Source organism: Vombatus ursinus, unplaced genomic scaffold (assembly GCF_900497805.2).
Source record: "Vombatus ursinus unplaced genomic scaffold, bare-nosed wombat genome assembly UNPS02014773.1, whole genome shotgun sequence".
Classification (NCBI taxonomy): domain Eukaryota; kingdom Metazoa; phylum Chordata; class Mammalia; order Diprotodontia; family Vombatidae; genus Vombatus; species Vombatus ursinus.
The window spans coordinates 21,373,238-21,389,966 of record NW_020954551.1 but is presented as its reverse complement, the minus strand read 5'-3'; the positions used below and the strand labels follow the sequence as shown (position 1 = coordinate 21,389,966).

Here is a 16,729-nt window from a genome sequence, read left to right as displayed (position 1 = left end):
CATTTGTTAGTCATTTTTTTTTATCATAATATAGTCAGAGGCATTAAGGTGTTCTTTTTTTTATCCATTTTGTTCTGAACTTAAGAAATAAAACAGGCATTTTTATAACATAGTATAGTAGAAAAAAAGATGATTGTACAAGAAACTGCACATCAATTATGTACACCTTCCTATTTCTTTTAAATTCTTGGTGTTTTTTATTTTAATTTTTGAAATTAGAACTGATGCCATCTGGTACAGTGCTTTGCACAAAATAGGATCTTAATGAACATTCTTTTAAATTGAATTGACTGCTGTTATAAATATCTTTGAGCAGGTAGCACTACTTGCTGTAAAGAACATACTCAGGTTATAATTCCAACAATATCATTATTAGGTCAGAGAGGATCATCAATTTTGTGACTTTTCCTGCAAACTACAGACTGCTTTCTATAAAGAGTCTACTAGCTTGTAGTAATTCGACCAGTAATGAAGAATAAATACATATTTTCCTTCTCCAGTCCTATCCCTTAGCTGGATTGCAGCAGAAATTAATATGTCTATCACTCAGCAATTCCTATACTTTGGCATTTGTTTTCTCAACCACTTATTCTATGCACTTTTTAATTATGCTGGGGTGTTTGCTTTTAGTGCTAACCCAACCTTGCTCCTTCAGCTCCTCAGGCATAGCACTTGTCTATATTTCACACTCCATAAACACCTTGATAAATATTCATGGTCTCCATAGTTAAGTATCTTTTGTTCCATGTACCTAGTTTTTACCCAGCCTTCAACTTGCATGTTGAAAGAATAGCAAAGAAACTCCTTACTCCTTGCCTGAATAGGAATGCTGAAGCTTGTGGCACTTTCTATTTGGAAGTTGGGGACATTAATGAGACAGGAAAATTAGTCGGAATGTCACCAGTCTATGCCATGTATTCCTAGATCGTGCTTTATGGGTTGTAGGGCCTGCTCACTTTTAGGCTGTTATATCTGTATTAGTGCTTCAGAGGACCAGTTCCAATTCATTGGCAAAAGGTTAATTGGCTTCCTGGTTTAAACGAGAACTCGAGTCAATTTACACAGTCAAAGGAGATGCTTTGGTGATCTTGTGTAAGTTTATAAATGAGAGAAATCTGGGATAGATTAGATCCAAGGTAAAGTTTTCAAAGGTTCTTGTTTTTATTTTGTTAAAGCATACTGTGATAAAGACATTTCCCCTCCGTTGCCTAGGAGAGAGTACAGCTAGAAAATGGGGCCCTTTCAATAGCAGACCTAAACGTGAATGATTCTGGCATGTACCAGTGCATAGCAGAAAACAAACATGGGCTCGTCTATTCCAGCGCGGAACTCAAAGTTGTTGGTAAGATGCATTTTCTTTGTATTTTAAAAAAAAATGCTTTTCATGCTACAGGTTTATCATCTTAATTTGTTAACCCTTTCAAATGTGACTATGGACTAAGGTATTATAAATCTCTCTTTTTAATCCATTGCAGTGAAGTGTTTGGTAACAGCTCTAACTCATGTGCTATAAAAATCCAGGATATTTACGGCCTGATCATTCATTGCTTTGAAGCGAGAATACGCAGCTAAATTATTAATGACGGAACAGTAGTAGAAACAGTGACTTGGAGAGAAATCCAAAGATGAATACTAATTATAGGATGTGAAGGCAATGTTCTCTTCGTCTTTGAGAAACTATGTCTCATATCATAGACAATATCATCATAGACAGTTACAGACATAGATAGTAGGAGTAAAATTTCAGTTAACCAGAACTCAACTGAGCAGGATACTCAATTGTTTTCCCTTGATTTTTCCCTAGTTTATTATTTTATTTTATTTTATTTTTTTTGTTTTTAGACCGTAGTCATTTCCCCCTCATCTTCTACCTCTCTCTCCCTCTCTCTCTCTCTCACCCTCGCTCTTGCTCTCTCTCATGCACAAACACACACACACACACACACACACACACACACACACACACACACCCATTGTAACAAAGAAAACTGTATAACCAAATCTACCTCCATAGTAATCTTTTCATTCATTGATGGCAATAATATAGGGCCACTTCTTATCTATTTGACCTTGGGCAAGATGCTTAACATTTTTTGACCAAATTGAATCAGATGATCCTTTTAGGTCTCTGTCAGACCTAAAACTTGTGATCCAGTGATACTACAAGCCACATCAGGTACGCTCTCACCTTGCTTTTAGCATTGTTTTTAATATACATTATTGTAGGCATTTTATTTTGTGATCTCCTGTTTCTGGTTACTTTTGTCTGATATTCACTCATACAGGTCTAACTGTGTTTCTCTAAACTCCTCATATTTGTCATTTCTATGAATATTGTGACAATTTTTCACATTACCTTAATCTCTTACAATTTGTTCACCTGTCCCAAGTCGCTGAATAGGCACTTAGTCTGCTTCCAGTGTTTTTGCTACACAAAAAATGCTTCTGCCTTTTATTTTAGGGGAAATTAAATAAACTTAGTGGCAGACTGAACAATCAAAGATTTAGAAAAAAATCAGTCAAAGCAAAATTCTAAGATACGCCATGAGACCAGTGGATTCAATCTATGGTATTCTGCTTTCTCCATCTAAAATCCCTTCCATTTCTAAATCCTATCATTCTCTGATCTACAGTGACATGCAAAGATAATTTATATCCAGAATAATGACCCTGAGGCCCTTAATTATCAAAGAGAGACTCTATTCTAGGCACTCTCATTAAGAAGCCATAATTAATTGCTGCTCTAGACAACCTTTAAACTCTAAGTTGCAGAACATTGCTGATTTGCATAGGTAGAGGGACTTTCTTCACTGGGAGTTCCTTATACAAAAGAAATCATAGTCCACTAAAAATAAGGAATAGTTGTAGGAAGTATATGGATATTTAAAAATTTGATTTAATGTTTTCAATTCACAATCCACTTTTTCTCCCTGCTAGTGCCTTCTACAATCCAAACCCTTGTTTAAAAAAAAAAACTATACTGATATATTTGAAGATAATTTTTCACCAGTTAGGATATGGAACAATTCCTGGTTTATCTTAAATTGTATTTCTTAACCCTAATTTACCTTTGGTCCCTTAGAGATTTCTTTTTTCTTTTTCTTTTTTAAATTTTAATCCTTCATGCCAAACAGTGCCTGGCACTACTAGGAACATAATTAATCCTTCTTGTTTGATTGATTGTTTGGTTGTTTGTTTGATTAGTTGATTCTTGTCACTATTCTATTGCATTTTGGTATTCTAGGTATTTGCTTTTAGAATTGGGATAGCAACTGCAAAGTTATTGGTAAATGTGTTTTCTACAATGGCAAAGGCGTCAATATATTTGCAAGGGTGGAGTGGTGTGTAAAAGCTGGACCCACATAGTGATTCTACAACCTTGCCATTCATCTTCAAACTAAAATTTGTAAAATTAACTTAAAAATAAAATCATTTTGAGCTGTTTTTCTTTTCTATTCTTTCTTTGTCATCAGCGTCTGCTCCAGACTTTTCTAAGAACCCAATGAAGAAGCTGATTCAGGTTCAAATAGGCAGCCTGGTTATATTTGATTGTAAACCAAAGGCATCTCCCAAGGCACATTGCTCCTGGAAGAAAGGAGATGAGGTCCTGCAATCAAGTGAAAGGTATTCTGTTTCCCAAAGGATTGATTTTTCTGACTTCTGTTTTTTTTTTTTTAATCTATGTTGAATTTACTTTACTTAATGGTACTCAGTTTCCTTGATTGTTATTTGTAGAAATCAAGATCATAAAATGTTAGAGGGAGAAGGGCCTTTAGAGTTCATCTAGTCTAAACCTCCCATTTTGAAGCTGAAGAAACTGAGATACAGAGATGTTAATTGACTTGTCCAAAGTCATGCAGATATTCAGTAGCAGAGCTGAGATTTGAGACCTGGTATTCTAACTCTAAAGCAGGAGTTCTTCTCATTGGACTGTGCTGCCTCTGACTGAGCCCTTTTCTGGGGAGCAGAGCCTTTTTACGAAATGACTAGAGATTCAATTTAACAAGCAGTAAGAAGACTTAGATTCTGAGACGTGGCTTTGCTATTTATTGACCTTGTGAACTTGGAGAAGTCACTACTGCATCATGAACTGGTGCAAAGAGTGCTGAAGTTGGAGTCACAGGACCTGAGTTCCAATCCTTGATCTGCTTACTTGTTACCTATGTAACCTTCTCTAGACCGCAGTTTCCTCATCTTTAGAGGACTGCGTCTCTGAAGTCTTCTTCAGCTCACAATTTATGATCCTATGACCAAAGTTACAATCTTGGTTATAATTGATGGAATCAGAATTCAGGGTCAGGAATTAGTGATTTATCACATCTAAATAGAGAATTACATGGAGAGTAAATAGGGACTCACGTGACAATATGATTCACTCCTGAACTCCTTCATCTCAATAAGAAAGTCCAGATCCTTTGGGCCTTGGATTGTAGAAGATGTGCAAAATGTTCTTCTTAAGAAATGAATTTTTAAGAATGCCTTTGTTTTAATGTACTTCAGCAATCTTCCAACTTGCTATTTCTTTAAGTGAAAAAAAAAAATTCCTGAACAGAACCAATCCAGTCTATTATACAATAATTTTGTCCCAAAGAATTCAAAGTACTTCTTCTCTTCCCAACATTCTCCTGGGAGAGGCAGACTTTGTTATACCAATTTACAAACCTGATGCAGAAATTACGCATTTGTTCAAAGATGCTGAGCAAGTAGTTGGAGAATGAGTTAGCACTCAAATATCCCAGATAGAGAGGCATCCTGGTATGGCCAATGGAGTGGTAGGCTTAGATTTGGCAAGATGTGGATTCTGATCCAGCCTCTGCTACTTACTGGTTATGCCATCAGATGGAAATCATTTAAGTTCCCTGAGCCTCAGATTGCCCATGTAGAAAATGGGAATAATAATAACTGTAATATAACCAGAGTTGTCAAACTCCAAAGATCTGATGTATATGTATATGTACACCTACACACATATAAATTTTATATATATATATATATATATATATATATATATATATATATATAACCGAAAAGTTTCTACTGCTGTAGAAATGTCAGTTATTATTATCCCAGGGCCTCCAGTACTATACCTGTAAAGGATTTTAGAGGTAATCTAGTAGAGCTGTCCTTTTTTTAATATTGGGGTGACCAGGGTCTTTCAGTTTAATGATTATGCTAACTGAAGATGAGATCCAAGCGTAAAATAAATGTGAAAGGAAAATCGAATAAGAATACAAAAGCAAAAGAAAGAAGAAAAATAAATAAGCAAACATTTCCCACTTTTAAGAAGCTTATGAACTACTGTGAGAAGAAAGGAATGTAACATGCACACAGGGTAATTGAATACAAAGTCTATCCAAATAATATGAAGTAATTTGAAGGAGAGATTATTAATAATTGGGGAATCCAGGTATATGAGAATATGTATTTTAAAGGAAATAGGGATCTCTTATAAGACAGAAGGGAGAAAGAAGTGCATTCCAGATATGGAAAGCCACTAGGAGCAGAGATAGTGTGTCTCATACTGGGATCAGCTAGCAGGCCATTTGGAGTAAAACAGAGTGAAGGAAGGGGAATAATATGAAAATAGACTGAAAAAGAAGATAGAGGGCTTTAAATGCCAGTTTAAGGAATCTGTATTTTATCCTAGAACACTTGGGAACCAATGAAGATTTTCTGGTGAGAGAGTAACATATTCAGAGCTCAGTTTGGGGGATATTGATTGTGTGGAGAATGGATTGGATACTAGAATCAGGGAAACCAATCAGTAAATTAATTTGATAATACACAATTAATGCCTATGAGTTCCCCTCTCCCAAACTGATGCCTCCTGTCATGGAAAGTCACTGATGCCAGTGGCTTTGTAAGTTCTGAAAGTCCTATCAAGCTGGAAAGTTGTGCAGAATAGGTCCAATATGTGTTTGAACAAACCTCACTAAGTTCTGAGAGGTTCATTCCCAGAAGGTACACTACCAGGTGGTGAATTTTTTGGGTCCGGAAAGTACTCATGACGTACTAAGACTTTAAGAGCAATTGGGAGATTGACATCTTAAAGCAAACTTTTCTTGGTAGGCAACAATGACTTTTATCACACTGTTTATGATCACAATGATCACAATTTTTTCTGGATATGGGTGCCCCTAAAGGTTTTGAATGTTCTCATAAAACCTTTGCCTTCTTAGCTGTTGTAAACATCATTGCCACATATTGTCAACACGGTTATTTCTCAATATCTATAAAGACTTGGGTTGTTAAAAAAAAAATTGAGTTCCAGCAAAAATGAAAAATACAAGTTATGAAGGGGTAGAATCCTGAATTAACTTAGTGTATTACTGTAGTGAGAAGCAGGATGGAGTTGTAATCACTGGCTTCAAACATTCATTCTGATGCAAAGCTCTGTGATCATGGGCAAGTTGTTCAATCTTTTTGTACCTCATACGGTTCTCTAAGGCTTAGGAAGCTACTGATGGGTTATATCAGCCTTGGTGAAGAGAGTTCCCACATGGATGAAATCATGGGGTGAGATTAGGGACCATAGCTAGGATTTCTTTAGTATAGAGTACTCCCAAGGGAGGAAATCCCCTCTAGTGATAGGGAGGGGTATTTTCTCTGCAGTTTATCATCTTCAAGAATTAACTGAGGGATAGAACATTAGCCCTGGAGTCAGGAGGACCTGAGTTCAAATCAGCTTCCTAGCTGTGTGACCCTGGGCAAGTCACTTAACCCCAATGGCCTCCTAGATAGATAGATAGATAGATAGATAGATAGATAGATAGATAGATAGATAGATAGATAGATAGATGGATAAAGTGGTTTTTTTTTTTAAGAATTAACTGGGAGGGGGGCACTGAGAGGTTGAGTGTCTTGCCCAGGGTCACCCACTTAGCATGTTTGAGGCAGATATTGAACTCATGTCTTCCTGGCCTCCAAGCCATCTGCCTCCCCACTATGCTTAATAACTATCATTTAAGTGGTGCTTCAAGGTCTGAAAAGTGCTTTACATCCATTAGCTCACTTGATTGTCACAGCAGTTGATGCAGGTATGCCACAAAAGACACCTTCCTCTTGTGCTCAGTTGAGACTCAATGGAGTGGTCTGGGAAATACTGAGATCTGTGTTTTCTAGAAAAGATTGAAGCCTTCATTAATAAGCAGTAAAGTTCAGTGCTCAAAGATAATATATTAGTTACTTTAGTTAATATATTGTAAAAGAAAAACAAATATGCACCCCCAGAAAACCCAGAAAACACACACACATATGCACACATGAACACACGCACATTGTCATCATCATCATCATCATCATCACAACTTCCCCTATTTTAAGCATCCTTGGAGTTCATTTGCTTGTTCTTCACAAAGGGAACCATTCAGTTTGATGTTTGAAGTCATATGGCTTTCATGGGTAAATATTTTATTTCTCCATTTTTTCTCCTGAAGAGATTCAAAGAATAGCCTGCTTGTTTTTAGTCGTAATTAGATGCACTGAACCTCAGTCTAGCAGCCTGTGCAGCAACGAATACCTTAGGGGCTAAAACCCATTCCAGAGAAAAAGTGCATAGATGCTTATTGTTTGTGGCTTTTTAACAACCCCAGCTCAAAGCAAGAATTGCAAATAATCCTTGCTGAGTTCTACCTTTTGTGTTCATACCTTTGAAGCTATGTTTCATAGACCCAGGGGACCTTGTTGTTATTGTTGTTGATATTTAGTCATTTCAGACCTGTCCAACTCTTCATGACCCCTTTTAGAGTTTTTTTGGCACAGATATTGGAGTGGTTTGCCATTTCCTTCTCCAGCTTATTTTACAGAAGAAGAAACTAAGGCGGACGAGGTTACATGACTTGCCCAGGGTCACACAGTTAGTGTCTGAGGTCAGATTTGAACTCAGGGAAATGAGTCTTCCTGACTCCAGGCCTAGTGCCTAGCTGCCTTAGAGGTCATCAATCAATAAACATTTCTTAAGTGCCTACTATGTGCCAGATACTGTGTTAAGCCTGGGGATACAAAGAAAGGAAAGAAGAAGAAGAAAAAAAAAGAAAATGTCTGTTCTCAAGGAGCTCCACGTCTAATGGGGGAAAAAGCATATGAACAACTTTGTCCAAATTAGTTTAATGCAGAATTAAATTGGAGGAAGTTTCAGAGGGAAGATATTAAGATTAAAGGGAACTGGAAAAGGTCCTCTAGGTAAAACCTTTCTTTCTGTAGTTGGAGAAACCAAGGCCCCAAGGAGATGACATGCTCAAGGTCACAGCCATGCCCAACCTAAGGCAGCCCTGGGCTTTATTTGGCCTGTAAAACCTGTTACTGCATCTGTGACTGAGAAGCATCTATAAGTTACTGTATGTTGGTCAATGGAGCCAGCTCCTTGCACTGGGCACATGTGGAGAGCTGCCTCTCCTTTGGAGCATGGCCCCCTTTCTTGGTAGTGCTTTGTCTTCCCCCAACATTCAGTTCTATGCTCATCTGTGCCCGTGTTCTTACTGCTTCCTCCACCCCCCCCTCAGTAACGGGAGCCCCTTGGAAGCAAGGATTGGTTTTCTTTATTGCCTCTGTAGCCTGCAGCACTTTTCGCCTGCCTTGCATAGAGTAGGAACTTAATAAATGCTTGTTAGGATGGATTGTCAAAGCCAGGCTTTGTAAAATCACTGCGATTTCCTACCTAGAATGACTACTCATAGTTTTAATAACTCTGATTTGGTATTTTAGTCTTATAAAAAATCTTATAAATCTTATAAAATCCTACCTACTTATTTTGCCTTTAAAAAATAAATCTTTCATCAGTGTTAATGATATAGCTAGGGAAAGATCGTTAATGAATCTTAAAATTTTGTGGAATCTTAATTTATAAGATCACAATGGGTTTAGAATTGGAAAGGTCCACAAAGGTCCAGTTCACAATCCAGTTCATTGCTGACATAGAAAACAGTACCCTTAATTCCTATTTATTCTCATATTCAATGGATCACCTCCTCAAAATGTGTATTTGGTCGCTCTGCTTTGTAATATATTCCTTATACAATTCATTTCCATTCTACTCAATTGTTTCCATAAAATTCACCTCACTCCCCCAATATGTAAGCTTCTTTTTTTTTGCACAGTGATTGGTACACAGTAACATTTAATAAGTGTTTGTTGATTGATTTTGAACATACCAACCCTTTCTGGTGAGAATGCTCCGTCTTTTTAGAGAGTAGAACTTTGGATTTGAAGTCAATAAAAATATAGGGTCCAATCCAACCTCCGCAATTACTTAGATGTGAGACCGTGGAAAAATCACTTAACTCTTCTGAACCTTAATTTTCTCACCTGAAAAATAGATATAACAATACCTCAAAGGGCTATTGTGATTAGCAAATTATTATATATATATATGTAAAGTACCCTGCAAATTTTAAAGAATTATTTTAACAGTACCTGTTATTTTCTAAGAGCTCAAAATAAACTTATCCTTTAAAAAGTTAGATGGCTCCCTTTTTTGTCAAATATAATAATTATAAAAAAGAGTGTTAGGAATGTAGTCTTACTGTGACTATATTGCTTATTAAATGGGAAGCTATGATTCCGATCCTTCCTCAAACACTCTGTGATCCTGGGTGTAACACTTAATTTCTGTCATCTCAGTTTCCTCATATGTAAAATGGGTATAATAATAAAATCTGTTGTGTGTTATGAAAAACAAGTGTAGAAACTAATGTTAAGTTCATTGAAAGCCTTAGAGTGATAAATGTATGTGTCTACATATACATACACACACACTAGCTGTTGTTGATGATGATGATGATGATGAATCAGTGTCACAAATATATGGTCATATAAATTCTTTAAAAAGAATAATAGGTTCCAGACACTGTTTAAGCCCATAATTCCAGCTCCTGGGAGGAGGTTGGTGCGAGTGAATTCCTTGATTCTGAACTGCAGTGGGTGCGGAGTCAATTGTGTGTCTCCACTAAATACAGCATCAATATGGTGAGCCTTCTGGGAGCCATGGGCCACCTGCTTGTTCACAGAAGGGCAAACAAACCAAGGTCAAAAATGAAGCAGGTCGAAGCTCTCTTGCCAATCAGAATGGGATTGGACCTGTGAATAGGTTCTGATTTCCAGCCTGGACAACATAGAGGAGACCTAGTCTGGAAAAAATAATAGGAAAGAAATATAAGATTAGTCAATGTTTTTGAATATCTAGCTAACTATTTCTTTAAGGCTTTAAGGATGTGTGTATTTAAATAGGAATGTAAATATTTTTGTCTGATTTAATTCCCTACAATTATTTTGTATATCATGCATATACATATATAGATACATGTTCACATATGTGTAAACATACAAAATATTTTAAAATAATCACTGACTTCTAGGAGTTTGGCCTGCCTCATACAAGTGATGAAATAGATTTCTTAAGTGTCTATTCCAAGTCAAAGGAACTTACAATATTGGTTCCAGAGGATAGGTAATAAAAGATACTTCTCTCATTTTGGTGAAAAAGCTGGGGACTGAAGGTGCCAAATGACTTAACTGGTTTTCTTTGTTACAAGGGGGTGGTAATTAGGAAATGATTATAGTCTGAAAAACCAAAATGCATCAATTAAACTTTCTATTTTCTAAGAAAAATAGAAAATGGGTCATAAAATTTATTACATTAGGTCAAATTATATAACCCATAGAATTGTATAAAATGGAAAACACTTTTTAATTGTGGTGTTGCAAGTTATTGCCTGCTATTTTGTGGTGTCTGAGGGGAAAAAAAGCTTATTGATTACCTGAGCTGAAAAGAGTTATTACTAAGTTATAATCTGTGGCTAGGCAGGAAGAAATTTCATTCTAGGTATACTGTGGTCTGGTCTCTGCTTTAGACAGAGAAATGGTACAATCTGAAATGGTACAATGGGATGTTTTTCTCCCTTTATATGCATTTACTGATGAAAAAAAAAATCTGCCATTTTTGAGCACCCTGCTAGCTACAACAGGCTTTGTTCCCAAGTGTGATTCACTGACCCCTGTGTTGTAAAAGCTTGGGGTCATGTGGAATTACAGTCGAGTGTGTGACAGTCTAGCATGACTTAGAGAAAGACAGACCTTATTCATAGCTTTTCTTATTCAAGTGTCAAAGAAGACAGATACCTTGAACTTAAGGATAATACTTCTCTCACCTTGCATCAGTGTTTCCTGTATTTATTGATTTGCCTAATCAACTATGTTTCTACATCAGAAAAAAAAATCACAAAACTTTAGTCTATGTATTCTTGTATTAGAGAGATGGCATGGTATAGTGAATAGAAACCCAGCCTCAAGAAGACCTGTGTTTAAATCTAGTCTGTGACAGTTATTGGCTCTTTGACACTAACCAAATTTCTTAACCTCTCAACGCTCTGAGAAACACTGTAAGGCTTTAAGTTGTAGAGATGGTACCAATCTGCATTAGTAGGAAGAGTTTCTTCACCATAATATTCTCTATTTCAGTAAAATCACAGGGTTAGTCTCTCTTCCTATTTTTTTTTATTGTATTAGTCTAATTTTCCTATCCGATAGAATGTAAGCTCCTTGAGGGCTTCCCTCTTGTTGTACTTTGGTTTGGTTTGCTTTGGTTCTATTTAGTTTGTCTTTGTAACTCCAACATCTGGCAAAAAGTAGGCACTTAATAAGAGCTAGTTGAATTGACTTCCAACAGCATTTATTAAGTGAATTCTGTGCCAGGCATTTGAGTGAGGCACTGGGAATGCAAACGAACTTGAGTGCAAATCATGGCACGGGCACTAACCTCGCTTTTTAACCTTGCTTGTGTCTCAGTTTCCTCATTAGAAAAAGGAGACCATTGGTCTAGACCATTGTCCTCAGGTTCTCTTCCAACTCTAAATCTATGTGTCTATGATTATAATGAAATAATCCCCTGACCTCAAGGAGTTGGCATTCTCCTGAGAAAATAAAACATAATGTACAGATACATTTGGTGAAGATATTGTTTTAAAAACTATAGCTATTCTTCCATTTTAAAAAAAAACAAAATAAATATACAGATTGCTTTTTTCAAATTTACTTGCCTTCTGTATAGTCATTGTCCCCTGATGAATGAGCCATAGGATTCAGAGCATCATACACACCTGGATATTTTTCTGTGAATAGCCCAACAACAACAAAATGTTTCACTTTTCAAATTCATTAATTAACATCTGGATCAGTGTCAGAATTCTCTAGAGCAGCACCACATAGATATCTCTTTCTCGAAAGAACCCAGGTGTTTTTCTTTCTTCAGCCCAAATCTACAGGAAAAGCAAAAAGCTTTTACAACAAAAATCATTGAAATAAATTTGGTTAAGCTATCATAACTCCCCCATTTATGAATATAGGTATTCACTTGGGAAGATTTTATAAAAACTAACAACTCCATGGATATATCTTTCATTAATTCCATAATCCATTCAAAAGAACTCTTTAATTACTATTGGTTCACAAGTATGTAACACTTTATTCTTTACAAAACATTTTTTTTTTTTACTTTTCACAACACCACCATGAAGTGTGTCATATAAGACAGTATTCTCATTTCAAAAATGAGAAAATAGAGTTCAAAGATGGTTAAGCGACTTGCCTGCAATTGTGTGGTCAGTAAGTGTTGGAGTTGGGACTCATGCCCATTTTTCCTGACTCCAGGTGCAACACTTCTTCCCATTTTTGCACCACAGATGATATTGTGATCTTCTCAAACAAAAGGCAAACTTTTGTGATAGAAATACCATAAATAATTGGAATGGTACAGCTAAATGATCTAAGTAGAATACAGATTTCTTACATGTAAACCAAGGATAATCTTATTTTTTAAAGATCCAGTGCATAAGGTTTATATAATAAACTGTGCCCAACAAAAAAAGACCTGCCTCATGCTATGAGCCTGGTAGTTACTCAGAGAGATTATTACCAACTAGGGGATCTTCCACACCCTGCTTCTATTTTCCCTGAAGATTTTCTAACCAGTAAATCACAAGTCCAACTCAATTGTGCCTGTAAGTTCAAAGCTCAGAATGTCATGGATGCAAGAAGGAAAATTCTAATATCATTTCCTTAGATGCCATTTGCACGTTATCTCCGAACTCAAGGGAGAAAAGAAATAGCTAAAGTCATTCAGCTAAGAGAGAATTGAAAGAAAAAAAGTTTAACAGAAAATTTTCTTTAATTTTTTCTGACATTTATTTCCTCATGCATTTTCATCAACATACACATGCCTTTTTATCTGTCATCGTTCATTCTGTAACATATTCATTGTAAGTACTTTTCTTTTACTGCTAATTGTACGCATCCATCTCTTGGAATGTGCACTCAGAATGCATCATCGGAAACAACTTTGATGCTTTTTATGCCGCTGCTTTATCATTACGGACTCACATGATCTCTCCTCTGCTGAGAGGTGAGCATCCTTAGAAAAACATAGCACTGTGGCATGGTAAAACTCGAGAAGAATAATGTACTGTAGTATTTACAACATATGCAGGTAAAAAAGGATATTGACAGAAACTCCAGGCCATGTTGATAGGGCTTGCTATTTACCTGCTTTGGTGGTACAGATTATGTCCTTAGAGCCAGATAAAATACTTTCTTACAGCACAGATCAATGGTACTCACACAGCTAACCATATGCGAGATTTTCTTTGTTTTGTAGCATGTGAAAGCAATTTGTTGTGGTGGTGGTGGTGGCTCAGTCGTGTCCGACTGTCTTGGCAAAGATACTGACTTTTCTTCTTCAACTCATTTTACAGATGAGGAAACTGAGGTAAACAGGGTTATGTGACTTGCCCAGTCTACTAGACAGTGTCTGAGGCCAGATTTGAACTTACAAAGAGAAGTCTTTTTGACTCCAGGCCTATCATTCTATCCACTGTGCCACCTAGCTGCCCAATTTGTTGCCCAGTTAGGTGTAAATATTCAAAACATTGAAATACATAAAATGAAATAGAATTTTTACAAAAATGGAGAGCCTGCCTCATTTGGCCAACTGTTTAAAAGGGTATATTGTAGAGAGTCTTTTTTCCCCCTCAAAATGAAAACAATATAGTATAAGAAGAGAGTATCAGTCTTGGATTCAGGAAGAACTAGGTTTTAATCTCGCCTCTGACAGAATGCTCATCCTCCTGAGTTCAAATGTGGTGTCAGACACTTATTAGCAATGTGACCCTGGACAAGTCACTTAACCCTGGTTTCCTCAGTTTGATCTGTAAAATGAGATGAAGAAGGAAATAAACTACTCCAGTATCTCTGGATACATGTATCTATGTATGTGTGTATATATATGGATTAATTGGTTAATTTAACTGCTCTGTGCAGCAAGCAGCTCTCTAAGATTAGAAGTGGAGGCCATCTCCAGTCATCCTGGTCTATATCTGGCCACTGGACCCAAATGGCCCCAGAGGAGAAAGTGAGGCTGATGACTTTGTACAGCCCTCCCTCACTTAAATCCAATTCACTTGCAAGTCACGGCATCACCTTCCTGATGTCATGGTCCCCTTTGAGAACGAAGGACAAACAAGATTAGAAGTTAAAATGAGCTGCAAATATGTATCTGTGGATGGAAGTTCATATCCTCAGATATTCCAGGGTATCAAGTATGTATTATAGGAGTAGGAATGGGGCATTCAATATTATCAATATTTTTATCTGGTACCATATAGAGAAAAACTGACTCACAGTGAGTTTAGAATGCATTTTCATTCATAGGAAAGAGGTATAAAAATTTCACATTGTAACTCTGTAGGGAAGCTTTGGTTATTAAAGGTTTTCTGGGGAGAAACAATTACTTCATCTATTTACTGAATATTGTTTGTTTTTATGTTTCATGAAATGCCCCCTGGGCCTCTTACATGTTCCTGGAAGAACCAATTTAAGAACAAGCTATCCAATTAGCTCCACATTGTATGATATGTACAGTCGGCATTATTTGAAGTTAACATATTTGTGTTTAAAGCCTCTGTTTTCTTACTGAAGTGTCAGGCTGTGCTTCAGACCTATGCCTCACCTCCAAATCATAAAGGACGTTTGTTAGTTTAAGCAGCTGCATCTTACAAAATAAAGGATGTCTAATTCCCATCTAAAATTGCTATTACTTTCGTGTTGGTATTAAAAAAGTTAGATAACACCCAGAGGGCAGAATAAGGAAATAACTGAAATTGACTATCTCCAATGTTCCCAATCCTTTTGCTACCCAATTTAGGGCTTATAAATTATAGATGAATTTAGAAGTAGATCTTTAGTCAACAAGGAGATGACTCCAGCAAGCTTTAGTGCCTTGCATATGGTAGGCACTTAATTAATATTTGTTGAATGAATGAATGAATAAAACATATAATACTTTCATATTTACCTAAGCTTCAGTGTCCATAGATTAGTTTGATTATGCAGAAGACAGATACATCTAGCTTTAAAAAAAAAAACAAAACATTACGCTGTAATTTACAATCCTTACTCTTGTACATTTCATGTTGGGTTCAAAATGTGTTGAATAAATAAATGCAAATCCCATTTATTTTTAGCCAGTGACCTAGAATAAATAGGCTTATAATAAAATTTACTTGCTCATTGTCCTCTACTAAAGTTCTTTGTAGATTCTCCAAGTGGAGGACAGAAGTGGTCCTACATTCTCAAAGACTATGCCAGTGGAATACAGTCTCTGGGAGGTTTACCAAGCTGGAAAGCCTTTGAGTACAGGATAGATAATGGTCTGCTTGGCTTTCATCCAGTAGCCAGCTTTGCTAAGAGATGAAAGACTCATCATCAGGAGATTGGGCAAAAGATGAAATTTTCAACCACGGAAATATTTGAAGTTCATCTATGATCATAGGATCGTATATCTACTTCTAGAAGAACCTCGCAAGTCCACTTCTCCAAACCCTTCATGGTACAGATAAGGAAAATGAAGCCCAAGAAAATTGTGTGATTTACCAAGGTTATTCAGGTAGTGTCAGCAGTAGAATTTGAATCCAGGTGTTCTGAGTTACAAAGCCCGTGTTATTATACTGACTATGTGGTGTAGTCGAAAGAATATTGTGTCTGGAGTCAAAAGACCTTGGTTCCAATCCAGCCTGTCATTGTTGGGCAAGCAACTTCAAATATCTGTTGAATTTGATCTGCCTTCTTGCTCCAGGTCTGTGGTTATGTGAATCGTTAGACATGTACTCAGAAGAGCAGCATCGAATCACCATTACATTCTTTTTAGTCGTGTGAACTTATGCAAATTAAAATGACTTAACTTTATGTGGAGCTCAGCACAGTGCTGGGAACATAGTAAGAGTTTAAAAAATGTTGACTGGACTTGACCCTCTCTCAGCCTCAGTTTCCTTATCTATAAAATAGATGCAAGAAAACTTGCATTGACTGCTTCAGGTTTATTGTGAGAGAAAATCTCTAAACTGTTGAACTCTTTATCAATGAGAGATATCATTTTCATTGTTCTTTACCCTTTTGCAAATAGCTGGTCAGAATCTGGGGTGAAATTTGTGGTCACGTAAGAGTTTCTAAATCTACCAAGAGTTCAACTAAGGAAAAGATCACATTGGAGCACAGTAGCTGATAGAGAACGAGGGCTCTAGAATTTAGCTGATCACAAATAATAAATAATGTTTCATTGTTCGAATGTAAAGAAAAATAAAATTGTACTTTGAAAAGCAGCATATGCAATGAATAAGTTCTAAAAATAGGCATTGAAATTGATATAAGATTCTTCATGCTAGAATTAGAGCCAATGAGGTGATCA

At 36.5% G+C, this 16,729-nt stretch overlaps 1 protein-coding gene across 1 annotated transcript in view; it reads left to right on the top strand.

Annotated features, from left to right (window-relative positions):
* Positions 1–16,729, top strand: part of CNTN3 (contactin 3) — a 426,853-nt gene that overhangs the window by 339,029 nt on the left and 71,095 nt on the right. The window contains exons 10-11 of the mRNA XM_027863878.1: positions 1,213–1,342; positions 3,474–3,624. Coding sequence (XP_027719679.1) covers positions 1,213–1,342; positions 3,474–3,624 — 281 coding nt within the window. The remainder of the gene's footprint in view (positions 1–1,212; positions 1,343–3,473; positions 3,625–16,729) is intronic.